General features: G+C 39.7%; 1 protein-coding gene across 1 annotated transcript in view; it reads right to left on the bottom strand.

Moving 5' to 3' along the window:
- The window catches only part of lrrk1 (leucine-rich repeat kinase 1), a 266,364-nt gene that overhangs the window by 196,800 nt on the left and 48,554 nt on the right, over window positions 1-21,010 (bottom strand). The window contains exons 3-4 of the mRNA XM_060941094.1: window positions 17,196-17,362; window positions 7,875-8,046 (exon numbers count right to left, since the gene is read on the bottom strand). Of these exons, the coding sequence (XP_060797077.1) occupies window positions 7,875-8,046; window positions 17,196-17,362 (339 nt within the window). The remainder of the gene's footprint in view (window positions 1-7,874; window positions 8,047-17,195; window positions 17,363-21,010) is intronic.

Below are 21,010 nucleotides of genomic sequence, written 5' to 3' on the forward strand. Positions count from 1 at the left end.
CCAACCTATATACTGCTGGAATGTGGCAGGTGCATCTTTTAATCCAAAAGGCATAATTACATTTTCACACAAGCCAACCCCAGAAATTGGCATAATTACAACATGAGTATCTAACCAATTTCGATCTAAAAATCTCAACAGGAAGAATTGACATGACTGAATCATGAGGCATACAAGAACCAGTGCCTCCCTTGTAGGGTTGCTCCAGTTACCGGTAAATTTGACATTTGAAACAGTACAGTATCATTTCACAAATTTCAATAGTTAACGTTACTGCATTTTACGGCTTTTTGTGGCTACTGCCTCACAGAGGCTGTAGCCATTATGTCATCATGTTGTAAGAATGTAAGAATGAGTGTAACAATCATGCACTGGGCACACACGTGTTCCGATTAAAATGACCGGTGAGTGTATACAATTCAGTTCACCATTCGAAATAAATGAACTAGACTAAAGAAATCGCTTTCAGACATGTTTATGCTCATTACAGAGGGAAAGTGCGTTCCTATTTTAAAATATACTCCAGGTTATCCCCTTTTCCTCACCTTCTTCGGCCAGTGGTCCCATGTATGATGGAGATGTGACGCATTTCCGAGTTGTTACGGGAAGTTATTGAAAAGAGTATTGAGACCACTGAGCTCTAGCGCCAGGCCTTTTCCAGGAAATAAAGAGTTTGGGTTATGGCAACAGCATGTGTATGTCAGCCTCGGTTCGGTGGTTTCAGTTTTGAAAACTGTAAGAGGTAAGAGTAGAATAATATAAAAGTACAGACACTTGGTATATTTTACTTGTGTGATTTTTAAATTGTTCATTTTTGGATTACATTTCATTTTTGTGGCTACTGCCTCATAGAGTGAATGAATATATATATATATATATATATATATATATATATATATATATATATATATATATATATATGCTATATTTACTGTATGGACATGGGATCAGAAAACAATTTTATTTATAAGCAGTAGCCACACTATACTTTAAAGTGCTGATGACACGTTTTTGACATCTTTGGCGATGTTTTATAACATAAAAAGTAATTCCCGATGATCCATATATTAATTCATGAAGGCGCCTATTTTACAAGTTATGATAAAAAAACGTGGCTATTTGGGCAAATTTGACGGGGCTGCAACACCCAGGAGACGAAGGAGGAGGAGGAGCTATATGACGTCAGCGAAAGAATCTTCTTCCTCACTTACCAGTTTGTTGTTGATGCGGCAGGTGTTCAGTTTATCATTATTAGTATTTTTATTAGACATTATTATACATTATTATATATATGTTATTATGCCTTCGCGTTGTGTTGCCGGCTTTTGCTCCAAAACCCACAAGGATGGGGTAAGTTTATTCAAGTTTCCCAGAGAGCCCGAGCTGCATGCGAAGTGGGTGAAGCAAGTCAGGCGCACTCGTGACAAGTGGGAGCCCTCACCAACATCCGTCCTGTGCTCTGAACACTTTGATTTGGATTGTTTTGACACCCTTCCCAGCTTAAAGGAATCTCTTGGGTGTTCAGTTCAGCACAAACGTGTGTTGCTGCCATCAGCAGTGCCTACAGTATTCCGGAGGGGGTCTACTAGTAGCTATGCCGGATCCAGCAGTCGCCTGGTACAAGGCGACTCCTCCAAAGACAGTCCAACTGTCAGAACATGTGTTGAGAAACAACATAAGATAAAGGTACGTAGAGCTATAGAGTGCTCCGACATGATACTAAAAATAGTAACACTGCGGTCTGCGCGGCCATCTTGGAAGTGACTCGCTCCAGAGCGCTCATAGAGTACACATCATAGAGTACACATTCATGATAATCATAAATGTAATCATAAAGTCGGCATGATATCAGTCATGTATTTGCTTGTGAAAGCTTGTTTCTCAAAGCAAATACTGAGGGAAAGCTAACTTAGCCAGACAAGTAGGCTACAGATTGTCATTTGCTTACGCTGACGTAGGTTATCAAATATTTTGCTTCATTCAAGGATAAAACTAAGAAGCCATAAACTAGAAGACGTGCCTGCCAACCTTATCCTAAATGTATCACGGATCAGGCATAGTCGTAAGCTTATTATGTTAGCCGTTTGCATGCTCCATTAGGAACTATGTATTCAGTGTAGCATACGGCTTACATGATATAAGCAATGTTTACACATGCGAGACAACAATACACAATATTAAAATATTGATTCCGTAACATTTTGAACAAATATGGGTTGACCTACCAATCCTTGTTATCCAACCTTGTGGTGTTCAATGCTGGGCTGTCTGCCTGTCCGCTGTCCATCTCAGAGTCGCTCTCAGATTGCACAGTAACAGGTTCAAACCTGTACGGTTGGATGCACCCGTGTTCGTCATCACTTGATTCTACCGATCTATCCCACTCACATGACAATTCTAGACTCCCAGAAGAGGAAGAGCTAGAGAGTTCACCGGCGTTTTCATGCGCCATTTCCATTGAGTAGACAGCCAGTGAACCGCAGTGTTCTTCCGCTGACGTCACAACATGGCCGCGAGCCACGGACCCAGTTTTCTTGCGCTATGCAATTAAAAGTTGGATATTCACGTAACAACAGCTTCTTTTCACGTAATTATAACAGAAATCTAACATGTTTGTAAGAAATTACATAGAGTCATGTTCGTGTCATCAGCACTTTAAAACGCACCTTTAAGAGTTTGCTCTTTCACCCGCCCTTTGAGACTGAGCCAGCAGCTTGTGGGCATGATGCAAGTCTAACACCAACACTGGAAGAGCTCTTGCTCTGACAAGTGACCTGCTACACCGCTTTAAGTTATCTCGCTACTGAACGAACTAGTGCCGTTAGTTTTCTGAAACATGTCAAGAAACAAGGCTCTCTGAGTGAGATATGGCAATGTTTCACTTTTAGGGTAAGTGATAATAGAGAGGTGGAGTCTCCTTCGACGTCTGTGTGCAAACGGTGCCTCAAGTAATGTGTGGCAGGAGAAGGGAATATATCTAAACTAATGAAACATTACATGTATGTACATTCCAGTTTCTACAAAGAATTCCAGGAATGGAAAGTGTGCATGATGATCACATAAATAAAAGAAAATGAAAATAAGATTATCTAAATGATCGGTACTGAACTTTCTCCATGGTAATCTTATTCACAATATTTGCCATCCTGAATCTAGCTAACAGACTGGCGCGCTTGTAACACAAGTTGAGCTGATCTAATGTTACACGGGGCAAACTGGCAGCCAGCCACTGTGATGAGGATGCTGAGGCTGCCATTTGTCTTTTGAGGCTACGTCCACATTAAAGGGGAACTGAAGGCAAATTTTTTTAATTATCAAAATTCTATTTATCTCATTTTATTAAATATAGGAATGCATTTTTGATAGCTATTTTGTCACTGCTATCGCAAGTTATGAGTGTTTGAAATATGCTATGTAATATGGCCGTAAACGAGATTTGTTGAGACCTGTGCGAGACATCGTAAGATGGAAGTAAAATGTACAGTGGAAATCAAAGTCACCAACATCTGCCAATGTTCCCGGTGTCCAAAATCGCTCACTCATTCACTACTCCCTATATAAGGAATTACTATATAGAGGACTATACAGTGAGCTCATTGGTAAAATGAAAAAACGCTTTTGGACACTAGTCCGTCGTGCTGGTATTTACGTCATTACTGTCGCACAATTAAAATGTGTCAGATCAGTCGGCTGGTGGGTTTTCAAAATAATAAATAAATAAATGCATGTATTTTGGTGATAAATACATATTATATTGAGCGTATTTCCCCACATTAATCTATACAAAGTACCTGCATCTTTCAGTTTTGTTTTGTTTTTTAAATCAAGGCTGAATACTTTCTTCTTTGCCGCTGCCTTTTATGAAATCAAATTTGAGACTTTTAATTTGATTTCTTTCAGCGTGACCGTGATGAATGATAGGATATATTGCTTTGGTTAGTGACCATGATTGTACACTACTTTTTGTGATGCATTGTGGGATACTTTGAGTGCACTATAGGGTATAAATAATCCTCACTAAGGTTTTGGACAGCACTACAAAATGGTGTCCCCACTATTTAGTGCCCTATATAGTGAGTAGGGAGCGATTTCGGACACAAAGGTTGTCAAAAGACACGCGCGCCCTCTTTCGAATGCTGATGTGATCAAGCTGGAAGTTTTGGTTGTTTTGATAGCAATCAGGAAAGTTTGAAAATAGTAGGCAGTAATCGTCATTTAAACTTGTTTTTGTGCAACATTTCATTTGGAAAACAGTTTTCAAAATGGTGACACTGACACCTGGCTGACACTTCACGTTTCGAAGTCTCATGAAGATCGCGCAGATAAGTGACGCCTGCCGTGGACCAAACGAACTAAATTCAACATGGCTAAAAACCGAATAGGCCGATAAGTATAATATTTAATTGCAATTAGTTGCCAATACAAGTCATGATATAAGGTTACTAAAACCGAAAACGTAATTGAATAACATGTTAATTAAGAAATAAAGCAAGTTTAAAAATGACTTCAGTTCCCCTTTAATACATTTTAGTTTTAAAATGCAATGTTAATGGCTGGTGTCCATGCTACTCCGGAGTTTTCGAGCCCTTAAAATGAAGACTTATTAAAATGGAGACTACTGGCCCCATTTTAGTTTGAAAATTCCAGGATAGCATTTTAGTGTAAGAGTAGACAGGTGAAAAGAGACATTTGGAAGCGATGATAGACACATACTTTCACTTCTTGATTGGATCTCATCAGCCACAATGTATCCTTCCCTGATTCATCACGCACTTATCACAGAACCCTTTCCCAGAAGAAAACAAATGGCATCAGCTGTTTATACCGGCATGCACACGCCCAGTCTATGTGAATGGTCACATGATATGCATTTTCAGGCGTGTTAGTATGGACAGAGATTATTTCTGATACGGCGCTAAAACGTTCGTCTGGACAGAGATCATTTTTATTTTAAAACGTATTAGTGTGGATGTAGCCTCAGCCTACTTAACAGCCTGCTCCTTAATAAATTCATGAATGAAAGAATAGTGAGGCTTTAGAAATAACCTTAGTCAGATGTTTGTAAAATTAGCCTACTTATAAGCTTCTACAGTATCTTTATATTCTTGCAGTATATCCTTCCTTTTACACCAGTCACCCACAGACAGACAGAAGCAAGAAGTCAATACTTTCACTCATTTAATGCAGTGTTTAAACAATACAACTTTTGACATTTATTAATTTAATCAGTTTGTATGAATGTTATTGTATTGGTACCAAACCAGTACCGTTACCGTTCTACCATGCAGGGTACTGTACTGAACGCAAAATTTTAGTATCAAAAACAGGCTTGTAGTACTCTGGTCCAACTCGTTCCCTAATTTTAAGGACTCGTGACTTGACTTTGGACTTGAGCACTGATGACTCGGACTTGGACGTGTGCACGAACTGCATTTGGACTCATAAGTTGGAGACGAGGACTCTGATTTTTTTCTTTATTTTTTTGTCACCTGCCATAATAATTTGGCATAAGATATTTATCTCTACATTAATTTTTATACTAATTTTGTGCAAGAGAATGCACATTCACCTGTTCATACATCATGTTCAGGAAGAAACTAACGTTAATGGCGCTAAATGCCTGGAGAGAACGCACCTAGGATTGTCCGCTTTGCTTATACAGACTTCTCGTGCAGTAGGAAAAAATGCACTGCTCTGTGTAGAACTATTGAGGAGACGAAGGGGACAACTTCGAACTTCAAATCTTCAGTCTTGTTCTCGGACTTGAACACTGGGGACTCGGGCTCGAGGTTTGGTGACTCGACTACAACACTGGTATCAAACCAACCCTACTCCGTGGTTATCAGGCACAAGCGCACTGAGTGGAACCCTGAGGAAGGGGAAGGTCTAATAAGATTGTGCAATTTAATTTTTCACTTCTCGTCACTTATGGAAAGCCTTTTAGGCAGCTAAAACATCATGAGTGATGGGGATTTTGTGTCCCCCAAAATGGAACCCTCTTATTTAGAGATTAAGAGTAGGCAAAATGAAACCTCTTGCAAATTAGGGGTGTGCAAAAATATCGATACGGCGATATATTGCGATACTTTGTCTTCCGATTCAATATCGATACTCAAAATTTGAATATTGATATTTTTTCAAATAATAAATCATGTTTCAGACGGGTTGTAAATCCAGTACGACTTCCGCACCTCCGCTCCGCGAGGTGTCGCTGTGCCGGTACCTCACTGCAAGGCACTCTTCGTCTTCTCTTTTTTTCCCGGCGGTTGCAGTGAGGAAAAAAAACAAGCAAGCATGGCTGTTAACGTAAACCTAGAGACGCCGCCGAACTTTAAGGCAGATGTTTGGAGGCACTTTGGATTCCAAAGGAAAGGAGAAAAAAAAAACAGTGAGCCGGACAAAGAGTACGCACTCTGCAAAACCTGTTTCGCTCCAATTGGATATTCAGGTAACACAACAAACTTGCAAACTTACTTAGCACGACACCACCCCGACATATTAGCTCAGTCGGAGCCACCGAAACCCGACCCGAAGCAAACTACACTGGACAGGGCCAAAGTCCTCCCATCTACTTCAGTGATGTGTGACTTACTGTAACTGTGAACTTAATTTTGTCATTTAAGACCAAAGGCAAGAAGCTGCACTTTATTTTGCATTTTCAATTTTAGTGTGTGTGAGACACTGCATTTTATTTTGAGTATTTACTCAAAGTTCAGAAGAAACGTGATTCACTGAGGTTTCAGTTCAGTTTCAGTGTGTGGACACTGACCCACACTGCACTTTGTTTCATAATCGTGCTCAGGGAGACTAAGATGCCCACTGCACTTTTCAATGTGTTTCAGACAGTGTGTTATTCCTGCAAAATAAGCACAAGTGAAATGTTCTCAGGTATATGTTCTCAAGTTTACAAAGAACAAATTGATATTAGTGTTAGCACTGAAATGTATGTGCAGTCTGCAGTGCAAGTTTTAAGTTTTCATAAAACAATTTGATTCTGCTTGTTACTGACCCCTTGAAAATGGTTCCTCCAGGAACCATGACATTTCAGTTGTCAAGACAACGGAAAAACTAAAATACAAATACAAATACAAGAGCATTTTGTTTTGTGCACAAGAGCATTGTGACGTATCTTTCTGTTTTTGTATTTTAGTTTTTCCGTTGTCTTGACAACTGAAACGTCATCGTTCCTGGAGGAACCATTTTCAAGAAGCAGCACTGATGTGTCCATGCTTACAGAAAAGTTGAGAATACTAGCACAGAAATGGGAATTTTCTGTATGTTGTAGTGAAGCAACTCTTGGTTTTGCCAGCAGTGGAATAGAGACAAATATATGTCTGGCAAGAGTGTGTAGTTATGTATGTGAAATGTAATTTTACAGTGGTCAATAAATTCTGATTTTCTTCAGTGACACAGATATCGTGGTGTGGTTGAAATTTCTTGCAATATATCGATTATCGCAGAATCGCTGTACCGTGATATTATCGTTATCGTGGGCAAAATATCGCCATAGTATCGTATCGTGAGGTATCTGGTGATACCCAGCCCTATTGCAAATGTTACCCATAACATCAAAAGAAACTACCGAGATCCACATCTACTTTCCTTCACCTGTATTCCAGTCTAGTGTCACCACATCCCCAAAAAGTTCAGTTGTACACACATAAAATACCACTTCCTCAAAACATGGTTTGACCAAAAGTCCAGCTAACAAATGCAAAATAAATAATTAGCCTTAAATGGACCAGAACACAACCCAGATTGGTTGTTTACATTAATAAATCTTTTAATGTACTTTAGTACTTCCAGATAAGAAAGAAATCACGTAGAAATATATGCTCTCAAGAGTGCGGCAGGGCAGGTGAGTCTTCACTTACATGGAATGGAGTCCAGCAGCTCTTGAACCACTGAGTGATGGCCATAATGTGCAGCCAAGATAGCTGGGTTCCCTTCATTGGGTTCCTGAGAAAACTGAACCCGAGCTTCCTTCAACAGGAACCGAACACTCTCGATGTCTCCATGCTGACTGGCAGCACACAGGAGCTCCATCTGCAGGGGACACATGCAAACATCCATACTTAAATCTATATTATTGTAATGTTAGTCGAACTCCTGTAACTGTGAACAACATTTCTAACACAAAGACAATAGAGCAAAATAGTGAGTGGTGTAAAAAATTAATATAGCTTTTTTTTTCCCCCCTGTAAAAGACTGACTCCATATCTATGGCCTTTTGACCCCAAGAATATTAAGAGAGTGTTTCACTGGTGTGACCTGCCAGTGCATTGCTTCATTTTGCAATACAGGATCCAGCTGATGGTTCGCATTCGGAATGCAAAAGAGTCCTTTGGATGAATCAGTTTTTCTGTAGCAGGAGCAGGAAGTGATGACCACTTCCCTCTTTATATTCTGACTTGCACTGGCTGATAGTTTCCATGCTAAAAGCCTTGCACTGGTTGATAGTTTCCATGCTAAAAGCCTTGCTTGCAGTTCCCTTCAGAGCACAGCCTGACAGACTAATATAAACTAGCTTTACAAAGAGCTGAGAGATATGGCAATACATATTGATAGGATAATAGAAAACGTCTACTCATAGAGATTTTCCTATATCGTCTTGAACACCAACGTCTCAAAAGCCACTTTTCAGCAGCTGATTTATATCACTAAGGTCGGTAAGAAACACAAAACAAGCACAGAGGAGTGCGAGACAGAGCAAAACTCCCTGCAACACTCTGACATAGAACAGGCATTATTGTACCTAAAAAGGGAGGCGCTCCTAATGTTTGGGTATAACAAATCAGACACTGACCAGAAAATGGTCATTTCTAAGGTATGCCATAGACCAATAATAAATGAATGAAGTTATATTGTTTGTCATTTTTTCATCAGCTTTTGAGAAAACATAATATTTAACAGTTATTCCATGAAATCAAGTTGTACATGAGCTGATAGCCGTGCCTCGTCGGCTATAAGCCATGTACGACGAGACGGAGTAGAATAACTGGTTTATTCTATCCACATTCACTGGATTTTGAGAAATGGGAGCATTTATTTTTTACAAATTCGATAAATAAAAACTTTGTACAAAACGTCAGACAAAATCATTTCCGCTTGGAATGTAAACAAACCGGCGAAATGACAGGAGCAATTTGTGAAAAATGCAATAATAATAATAATAATAATAATAATAATAATAATAATAAATTCTTGAAAAGTAAAAAAAAGATAAATTTTTACCATCAAATACTTTCATTCCATGTTTTGTTGCTTTTTTTGTATTTTTTGGGCTTTGTTTTCAAGTAGAATTTTTATTTCATCCTCGGTTGGTTCAGCAACACGGTCCACCATTTTCTTCTTCTTCTTTAGGGTTTTTTGGCGGTTGGCAAACCAATTTGAAAGGTACATTACCGCTACCGACTGGGCTGGAGTGTGGAACAAGAGATACTGGGGGAAAAACAACAACCCTATATTCTTTTAGCTATTTCTGTTTCTTTTAAATACTTGATAACAACTTGATGTATCAGACTTGATGTGTGCTGCCATTTTGTTTTTCTCTACTCACAGCATATGAGCTGATAGCCGAGTACTAGAGTAGCCAATCAGAGCATGCGATTGCTCATATCCAGTGAATGTGGATAGAATACATCATGATATACGATATTATTTCAAGATATGAGCTCTTATCCATATTGCGATGTAAGATTTTGTCCGTATTGCCCAGCCCTACGCTTGCGCTAAACAGAATTTAAACCAACACAAAATGTCTGCATTGATTTTGAGGAGATATGAAGCTGTCTCCTATGTGAAACTAATAATGCAGAATGATGACCTCAGAAGATGCTCAATGCTCGTAAGTGATCAGGGATTCAGGAGCTTTTGTAATAGGGACAGATGTGAGGAATCGAGCCTGATGGAGTAATAGAGGCACAGGTGCAAGATCACAATGATGGCTTGGTCATTAGACCATTCTGGAAAAAGCTTTCCATGATCTTTGACTTCATTACAACCTCATGATCATGTAGACGGCTCAGTCGCTCTATAATCACTCATACACTGATTTGTTGAAATTTTCAGCGATTGAGCCAATAATTACATTTCTTTCTTAATATATAACGTGAGCCTGTATATGTTTTGCAACAAGGCAATAAACATTGAAAAAGAAAAACAAGCCATAAAATGTCCTAACATGCTCTCTTTACTTGTTTTATGGTTGCAAATTGCACACAGTCCTGCATCCCTGCAGTTTTCTCCCTAATTTAGGTCATAGCCAGTTTCCATCCACCAGACAGGTCTCCCCAGTCACACATATAGCTCCCAACCAGGGAGGGAAAAGGTCATCACCTGCTTCCTCTGAGGCATGTGACATCAGCCAATCACATCTTTTCAAACTGCTGCTTATGCAATGTTAGGGAGCGGCGTAACACCCACTTCGGTATGCATGAGCTCACAGACACCCATGGTTGGCTAGCATCTGTCACTATTTCATGAATGTGTTGCTGAAATAAGGTGGTTTTTTATGTAAAAAAAGTGCTGCAAAATTAAAGATACCAAAATAATTCTATATATTGCCCTCCAGAACTACTGGCACCCTTTATGAAAATTAGCAACTGTTTCTATATAAAAAGTAAAGCACATACAATAAGTGATAATTTGAGCTCAAATATACAAGGGCATTGTACAGTTTTATTTAAAATCTTTTTAATTCTGGTCTCAGAATGATCAGCACCCTTACAATTAATAGTTTGTGACACCAGCCCTGGAGAGCATAACAGCACTGAGTCTAGGGTCCTTGGTCCGATCCAGAATTGTGTTTCTTTAACCATTTAGAAGTAAATTAGCTCCTCATCTTGTTGAAAACTCTATGATCAAGTCTGAACCTCCTGGCAGAGGCAACCAGGTTTAGGACTGAAATTTCAGTTCTGGTGTTTAAAGGAACAGTCCACCGTATTTCCATAATGAAATATGCTCTTATCTGAATTGAGACGAGCTGCTCCGTACCTCTCCGAGCTTTGCGCGACCTCCCAGTCAGTCAGACGCAGTCAGACGCGCTGTCACTCCTGTTAGCAATGTAGCTAGGCTCAGCATGGCCAATGGTATTTTTTGGGGCTGTAGTTAGATGCGACCAAACTCTTCCGCGTTTTTCCTGTTTACATAGGTTTATATGACCAGTGATATGAAACAAGTTCAGTTATACAAATTGAAACGTAGCGATTTTCTATGCTATGGAAAGTCCGCACTATAATGACAGGCGTACTAATACCTTCTGCGTGCTTCGGCAGCGCATTGATATCTGAGCTCCGTATCAATGCGCTGCCGAAGCGTGCAGAAGGTGTTAGTACGCCTGTCATTATAGTGCGGACTTTCCATAGCATAGAAAATCGCTACGTTTCAATTTGTGTAACTGAACTTGTTTCATATCACTGGTCATATAAACCTATGTAAACAGGAAAAACGCGGAAGAGTTTGGTCGCATCTAACTACAGCCCCAAAAAATACCATTGGCCATACTGAGCCTAGTTACATTGCTAACAGGAGTGACAGCGCGTCTGACTGCGTCTGACTGACTGGGAGGTCGCGCAAAGCTCGTCTCGGTACAGAGCAGCTCGTCTCAATTCAGATAAGAGCATATTTCATTATGGAAATACGGTGGACTGTTCCTTTAACATAATTAATGATGCTATCAGTCTTTACAAGACTCCATGAACCTCTAGTCACAAAACAGCCCCAAAGTATCAATGATCCCCCTCCTTATTATACTGTGGGGTATCAGGTACATTTCCTTGTATGCAGTCCTCTTTCATTGGCAAACATGCTGATGGTGTTCATAACGAAAGAGTTTGATTTTAGTTTCCGACCGTAGCATACAACACCAGTTGTAGCACTCCACTTAAATATGTGGGTGACCAGTTCAGACTGCTAAAATAACCTGTGTCCAGGTCAAGCCAAAGCTTTTGACAACAAATAATTTCATGCAACTAATTTATAAATGTCATCTATACATCTATTGTTGATTTTGAATGCAATTCCACCATTTTGGGTGTATTTATACCTTTCAAAATATGCTTCTGGGTCACATATACCCCTTTTCGACTAACAGGGAACGGGTTTTTGAATCGGTTCCATTCAGGATTAACTCTGAACCTTGGTGCCAGCTTGCAAACCAGCCCAAGTTTTCACAAGTTTTGAGCGGAAATATTGTCATCAAGGATGCATCATGAACAGAGTGTTGCACAATTCACAATTGGAGTAAACTGTAGTAGCAAGATGGCGGCGTGCACTGATAACCTGTGAGTTTTTGTTCTGTTATTGCAGATATTTGTTTTCGGTCCATTTTTTCTGAAGATGCATCATTTTCCATTGCATTCTCCAATGCTGCACTTTGCTTTCTCTCCAAACTAATAACACACCCACTGATATCATGGTTCATGCTGGAAAAGCCAACTATATTTAGGTTCCAGTTGGGAAGCAATTTTTCAGGTTCCTAACCAATTTATTTTTGGTAGAAATTCTCAGAACGATTTGAAATTTGGTGTGCAAATAAGAACGGAACTGGTTCCCTGTTGGGCGAAAAGGGGCAGACATGGTTAGAACAAACTGTCAGATAATGGCACCAGACTTAAAGCTGGCATATTATACCCCTTTTCCACAAGTTGACACAGTTCTCTGAGGTCTTAATGAAGCACCACAACTTCTTTCTCACCCTGTCTAAACAGTCCTGTTCATAACGGCCTATTTGACTGCCTGTTCCTTTAAATGATAAATGAGCTACTCTTCCACCGGCCAATCAGGTAGCACTTTTCTCATGAGTATTCACCCGCAAAGTTAGCACTCAAGCCATGAGTGGAGATACTCAGATGAGGGGATGGCATAATTCTAATGAGCGCCTCTTGTGACGTAGAAAGGGGAGTCAAATCTGAACGGCTTATTGAAGCACATATTTTCTAAAACAGGCGGCACAAAAGAAACTGAATATTTCAATATTCATGAAATGAATATGCATGGAGTGTCTTATGTCAGAGTTTGTGGGTTGGTAGGCTCCAGATACCTAAATGTATGTGCACAAGCACTGAAAAAGTGAGTTTTTCCTATCTTCTTTAACACTGCTCAAGCTGATATGCAAAAGAAACTTTAAAGGAGATACGCAGAACCACGGCCTCACTTTTTGTTTATAAATGCCTTAAGACCTCAAGAATGGCACAGGAATAGTTTTAAGCGTTAACAATAAATCTAATATAGTAATCTTTACGATTAAAATGATTCATATAGGTAGCGGTCTGAGTGAATGACCTTGAGATCCGTGACGTCACAGCACGAAGGCTATCAGTCTCATCGCCATTTCCGCTATACTAAAACAGAGAGCTGACTGCAATTCTGATCCTCCATTTTGAGCTAATTTATTGCCATGCCACATAGATGTGTTGCTGGCGGGTGCAGCAGCATGACAGAAGGTGGATTTATGTTGCATTCAGGAATGTTCAAACTGCAAAGATTTGGACACGTTTTGCGAGAAATTCATGGATTGGGCACCTACAAAGTGGTCTCTCCTCTGCTCTGCACATTTTACTGATGACTTGTACCAAACCTCTGATCTGTTGGGAGCGTTGGCTATAAGCCCGTATTGAAAGAGGGTGCAGTACCAACAATTAAAGTAAAAGAAAACTACAAGAAAAGGAAAGTAAGTTCAGTTGCACCAGTCCTCCCGGAGTGTGAGCCGAGCAGTAATGGCGGAGTACTCAGTATGGAGAATGAGTGGACCAGTCGTCAGATTTCTCTGCTGGATATGCTTCCCCCCCATTGGATATGCTTGCCTCAGCAGCAATATCTTGCCCTTATGTGGAAGAAGTGAATGAACGAAGAACTGCACGAAGAACTGAAAGTCAGATTGTTTCAAAACAAATCGACCACAAGATTGGCCTTCAAGAAGTGAGAACGCAGACAGGTAAGATGCGACTCTCATTTGGTTACAACGACACGTTGTTTACCTGCATTTAGATTAATACATGTAACTTGTATTGTGTATTTAAGTTACCTGTATAAGAGTATTTAATTTGCTTCAGAATGTGCTTGTCTCAGTTCATCTGATTATTTAATTAGCCTTTTACGTCTTATCAGTGAAAATGCATGCATGTACATGTATGTTGCACAAGTTATAACACCTATCCTGTTTTAATGAGAGTCACATGAGACGGTCAGCTCAATTCCATCCAATTCTCTAGACGGCTTTGTTCTCTGGCTTTATTTCATAAGGTAGGGGTCTCCGTGGCCGACGTGTTACTATCGGATTCACTTTCCGATGGTTCGAACTGATACGATTCTACGTGTATAGCAGTAGCATGTACACACACTCCAATTTCAGGACCATCACAGTCAGATGTATCACTACCTGAGGAATCCGAAGGATCTCCAATAAATCCGAATGAAGAGGCCATTGCAACCACTCTCGCCTGCCGAGTCTGGCTTTGGTCTATAGCTGTCAGAGGCCTCGGACTTAAAACCGGTTACTGCTGTAATGTTACGCACTCAGGGCTGGCTGGCTCAGCGGGGCAGCTCGAACGCCAACTTTGCAGTCAATTTTAACTCTCAAAAATATATATGTTTTAATTCCCATTTATGCAGCATACAAGAGTCAAGGATGGATATACTATCCACTCAGAAATTTATTTAAAAATAAAAGGTTCTGTGTATCTCCTTTAAGAACCTTGACTTCAAAAAGTCAAAGATCTCAAGTAGTTTAAAAGTTCAAACTTACAACTTAGACACACCATTGTTTTCTTTCACTCTGCCCAGTGTGCACCTCTACATGCAAGTAGAGAATGCAAGTCTTTATTTACAGCTGAGGTCTAAATACAGCGAGGTAAAATTTTGGTATGAACTCCTCACTGTGGCCACTGAACTCAGCTCTGAACTACAGCCCAATATGGATGATGATACTGACTGGAATGTGTAAATACAGACTATCCCTTCTATTTATGTACAGTGGATATAAAAAGTGTACACACCCCATTAAAATGATCGTTTTTTCGGATGTAAAAAAAAAAATGAGACCACAATAAATAATTTCAAAACTTTTCTTACCTTTATTGTGACCTATAACCTGTACAATTCAGTTGAAAAACAAACAAATCTGTTCAGGGGAAAAACATAAAAAAAAAAGTACAATAAGCTGGTTGTATAAGTGTGCACACCCTTAAACTAATACTTTGTTGAAACACCTTTTGATTTAATTACAGCATTCAGTCTTTTTGGGTCGGAGTCTATCAGCCTGCTGCATCTAGACTTGGCAATATTTGCCCACTCTTCCTTGCAAAAGCGCTCTGAATCTGTCAGATTGTGAGGGCATCTCTTGTGCACAGCCCTCTTCAGGTCACCCCACAGATTTTCAATTGAATTTAGGTCTGGGCTCTGGCTGGGCCGTTCCGAAACTTTTTGGGGGTCTTTGTTGTGCTGAAAGATGAAATTCCTCTTCATCTTCAGCTTTCTAGCAGACACCTGAAGGTTTTGGGCCAAAACTGACTGGTATTTAGAACTGTTCATAATTCCCTCCACCTTCCCAATTTTTCTTCAGCCCCTGTTACAGCTGAAGAAAAACAACCCCAAAACATGATGCTGCCACCACCATGCTTCACCATGGGTATGGTGTTGTTTTGGTGATGCGCAGTGTTGTTTTTGTACCAAACATACCTTTTGGAATTGTGGCCAAAAAGTTCAACCTTGGTTTCATCAGATCATAACACATTTTCCAACATGCTCTTGGAAGAGGTTTTTTTTTTTTGCAAAATTTAGCCAGGCCTGGATGTTTTTCTTTGACCCTACCTCAAAGTCCAGACATATGGAGAATACGGGAAATTATTGTCACATGTAGTACACAACCAGTACTTGCCAGAAATTCCTGCAGTTCCTTCAGTGTTGCTGTCGGCCTCTTGGCAGCCTCCCTGACCAGTTTTCGTCTTGTCTTTTCATCAATTTTGGAGGGACGTCCAGTTCTCGGTAATGTCACTGTTGTCCCATATTTTCTCCACTTCTTGATGACTGGCTTCACTGTGCTCCATGGTATATCTAATGCCGTGGAAATGTTTTTGTACCATTCTCCTGACTGATACCTTTCAACAATGGGATCCCTTTGACACTTTGTAAGCTCTCTGCGAACCCTGGCTTTTGCTGGAAGATGCAACTGAGTAAATGTCTGAACTTTATTTGGGGTTAATCAGAGTCATTTTAATTGATGGCAGGTGTGAACCCAAAAAGACTGAATGCTATAATTAAATCAAAAGGTGCTTCAACAAAGTATTAGTTTAAGGGTGTGCACACTTATGCAACCAGCTTATTGTACATTTTTTTATGTTTTCCCCCTAAGAGATTTGTTTGTTTTTCAATTGCATTGTACAGGTTATAGGTCACATTAAAGGTGGGAAAAGTTTTGAAATTATTTATCGTGGTCACATTTTTTTTTTGCATCAGAAAAACTTATCATTTTAACAGGGTGTGTGCACTTTTTATATCCACTGTATGTTTTCTTTCGCAAAAATACTTGAAATAAGCACATTTCAAGCTTGAATTGAGTAAAAAAAGATTAATAATCTTATGTCAGTTTATAATTATCTTATAATTAAAAAACAGTGGCTCAATTTACCCATGTTCATGGTATTTTCCCTGGCGCTCAAACTTTTTTTTTTTTTTGCAGTGAATACCTTCTGAATCTGGTAAATGGTGATTTAATTGGGGGTGTATAGAGACAGGATTTTAAGTGAGACCAAATTTCAAATACTTGTTAGGCTGATCAGCCTCATAGCTTCAAATCATCAGACAATGAACACATTTTGGCTCTCGAATACATCGAGATGCCAAGAAGAGAAATTACAGCAGAAGAGAAAAAGTTGTCTACATTCAATTTTTCATGAATGAAAAATACCTGCTTTGATGGTAAGAGAAACAGCACCTCTGTATATTTATACCAACTTATTTCCCAGGTGTTATCTCCTCATGCATGATGTACCACCTCCAGAATGGATTTGTTGACCAAACATGGTTATTTCATGAATTAAATACATATCATAACCTTAATTAAATAAATCAGTAACATCTAATGTGACCATGTCTAGGAGTGGAAAGCATACTTTGCAAGCATCTTCCTATAACTGACAGTGATACAACAGAAATATCCATAGCTGTCAAGGCAGTTTGATCTGGTTCTGCTTTACCGTGTCTGCTCGTCCTCCGCTGTTCTCCTGGCAGGCGATCCGGATCAGCTCATGCGCCTTGCGTTCTTCGCCTTGCCCATATGCCTCGCGGATGTTTTCTAGGGTGGGCGACTGGGACAAGACAGCACTGCCCGCCGCCGACTGCTTGGCTCCCATCTCTGCACCACCTGTATCGGGGCATAACAGCAGAGTGGTGGGATAGTTCAGTCACAGAGGTGGATATTAAATACTAAGGCTAAAGCTAGCACACAGCTCTGGGAAAGAAATCAGGTCAACCTCATGAAGAATTCACACACCACTCCCCCTGGAGCTGGAGCTACAGCCCTGAGAAGACCATCATACTGGTGTCACTGTGGACTTCTGGCGCAGCACAGAAAAAAAAAGCGTTCATATATATGGGCGTTTTTTTAAAGCTGGTATTTACAGTAACCGAGAGGTTGTGAGGAATGAATACACACACACACACACACACACTTGAATCAGACAACACCACTGCTTCTTAGCTGATTATAATCAATATGTCTGACGTCAGTTGTAAAAACTCAGGATCAATTCTCTAATTTTAGATTCGGTTATCAACACTGGGATAAAAGGTATTATTCTATCCACATTCACTGGATACGAGCAATCATTCGCTCTGATTGGCTACTCTACTACTAGGATATCAGCTCATACTGTGAGTAGAGAAAAACAAAATGGCGGAGCGTGTTGCTGAACCAACCGAGGATGAAATAAATAAAAAAACTACTCAAAAACAACCCCCCCAAAAAATAAAAACAAAATATGGAATAAAAGTATTTGATGGTAATAACGTATCTTTTTTATATTTCAAGAATTATTATTATCGCATTTCTCACAAATTGCTACTGTCATTTCACCGGTTTGTTTACATTCAAAGCAGAAATGATTTTGTTGGACGTTTTGTATAAACTTATTTATTTATCGCATTTGTAAAAAAAAAAAAAAAAAAAAAAAATGCTCTGTTCCTCAAAATCCAGTGAACGTGGATAGAATAAAACAGTTATTCCACTCCATCTCGTCGTACATGGCTTATAGCCAACTCGGTACTATGCGCCTTGTCGGCTATCAGCTCATGTACGACTCAGTTTCGTGGAATAACTGTTAAATAGCTGTATAAACACAGCGTATTAGCGAATACAATAATCAAATTATTTTGCTTAATAAATAGAATTGCAATTATTTATCAAACTGTTTAGCCAATCTTAGAACAAAATCGTTTTACTGTACATTTAAAGAATTTGAATCAACAGGGGAAAAAACTCATCTCATCTCATTATCTCTAGCCGCTTTATCCTTCTACAGGGTCGCAGGCAAGCTGGAGCCTATCCCAGCTGACTACGGGCGAAAGGCGGGGTACACCCTGGACAAGTCGCCAGGTCATCACAGGGCTGACACATAGACACAGACAACCATTCACACTCACATTCACACCTACGGTCAATTTAGAGTCACCAGTTAACCTAACCTGCATGTCTTTGGACTGTGGGGGAAACCGGAGCACCCGGAGGAAACCCACGCGGACACGGGGAGAACATGCAAACTCCGCACAGAAAGGCCCTCGCCGGCCACGGGGCTCGAACCCAGGACCTTCTTGCTGTGAGGCGACAGCGCTAACCACTACACCACCGTGCCGCCCGGGGAAAAAACTGCTTGTATTAAATTAGTGTTTTTCATGGTGAATATGATGCAGTCTGGGAAAACCCAACTGACGGTGCTGTGGCAGAACTCTGGAAACCAGCCAAAAATGACCAAAAATCAGCTTTTTCTTCTATGACATGCTTCCATGCCTCAAATTTAAAAAGCAGTAAAACACATTTGAGCAAAATGACATGGTTTTAATTGGTTTTTAACCTTGCCTGGCTACCTTCCTGTTAGGTAAGGAGCCAGTTTAGCAGGGTGAATGTCACACTGTTGAGTAGTTACATATAAAAATAAATATAAGCCTAATGGATTTGGCTTGTAATCAGATCCTGGCTGCCTAGGGCCCCATTCACACTCAATATTAACACGCATCCTGAGTGATGGGATTGGAAGCGAACACAGATTGTAAGTACAGGTATAAAAGGGGTCAAATGCATCTGGGACACATATGGTCACATCATACAGCAATGAAAAAAAAACCCGGCTTAATCAACTGTGTGTCAATGCCCTAGCTGGAAAATACGAGACTATTCAGAAATTTGTAAATGTAGTGATAAGTGTGTGTGATAGCCTTTCTCCAGTGAAACGATGTATGAACTCCGATCACAAGTGGTCACGGAAGACTTATTCATAACACGAGGTGTGAACAGCTATACACCTCGGCTGTGCATTTGTGATCCCAGGACGCATGCTAAGGTCAGGTGTGAACAGGGTCAAAATCTCCGCTATGCTTCTATGTTAACCAGGGTTTAAAATACAAGAACTCTACTTGCAAGTGAGATACATGTGAAAGAGAAACCTATACAGTGTGAACACATTAGACTTAAACAAATATGCCACAATGGTGTGGTGTTAAACGGTTAAACATTGGAACAGGGAGTTTCTGGTTTGAAGCACTGGAGTGATCAAAAACCATAAAACACATTTCATCTCACACTGATTCATTTAAGTAATTTCACAGTTTAATCTGAAAAACCTCTTGTTTAGAAATTATTTTTAATAAATTACTGAAGATGGCAAAGAGCAATCTTTTTCACAATCTGTTTTAATCAATATTTAAAGGGGAACTGAAGTCATTTTTAAACTTGCTTTATTTCTTAATTAACGTGTTATTCAATTACGTTTTCGGTTTTAGTAACCTTATATCGTGACTCGTATTGGCAGCTAACTGCAGTTAAATATTATACTTATTGGCCTATTCGGTTTTTAGCCATGCTGAATTTAGTTTGTTTGGTCCACGGCAGGCGTCACCTATCCGCGCGATCTTCACGAGACTTGTGCGAGACTTCGAAACGTGAAGTGTCAGCCAAGTGTCAGTGCCGCCATTTTGAAAACTGTTTTCCAAACGAAATATTGCACAAAAACAAGTTTAAATGATGATTACTGCCTACTTTTTTCAAACTTTCTTGATTGCTATCAAAACAACCAAAACTTCCGGCTTGATTGCATCAGCATTCGAAAGAGGGCGCGCGTGTCTTTTGACAACGTTGGCAGATGGTCACTTTGATTTCCACTGTACGTTTTACTTCCGTCCTACGATGTCTCGCACAGGTCTCAACGAATCTCGTTTACGGACATTGCTTTGATATATGGACTGATATTACATAGCATATTTCAAACATAACTTGCTATAGCAGTGACAAAATAGCTATCAAAATGCATTCCTGTATTTAATAAAATGAGAGAAATAGAATTTTGATTAAAAATTTGCCTTCAGTTCTCCTTTAAGCACTTTACCAAGTAATTGACGATAATTGCAGGTGTGCATGGCATTTAATATCATCCTCTGTGAAAATGGTGTCGTCAGATATCGTGATGCACTTAAATGTTAATAAGGATTCTACCATTTTTTCCACACCTAATGTCTACAATGCACCAAAGTCCATCTAACAGTCATGTTGCATAATACAATGAGATGTGTGTATAGGTTTAAGTACATTGCTCAGTTCACATACCATCTAAGCTTTTAACAATATAGAAAGGCTAAGTGATATGGGCTCCATGATGGTGCAGTAGGTAGCATTGGGGTTCAATGCTGACTTGCTTGCTTTACTGTATATACAGTGTCTTGCAAAAGTATTCATCCCCCTTGGTGTTTGTCCTGTGTTGTCACATTACAAGCTGGAATTAAAATGGATTTTTGGAGGGTTAGA

Source organism: Neoarius graeffei, chromosome 15 (assembly GCF_027579695.1).
Source record: "Neoarius graeffei isolate fNeoGra1 chromosome 15, fNeoGra1.pri, whole genome shotgun sequence".
Lineage (NCBI taxonomy): Eukaryota > Metazoa > Chordata > Actinopteri > Siluriformes > Ariidae > Neoarius > Neoarius graeffei.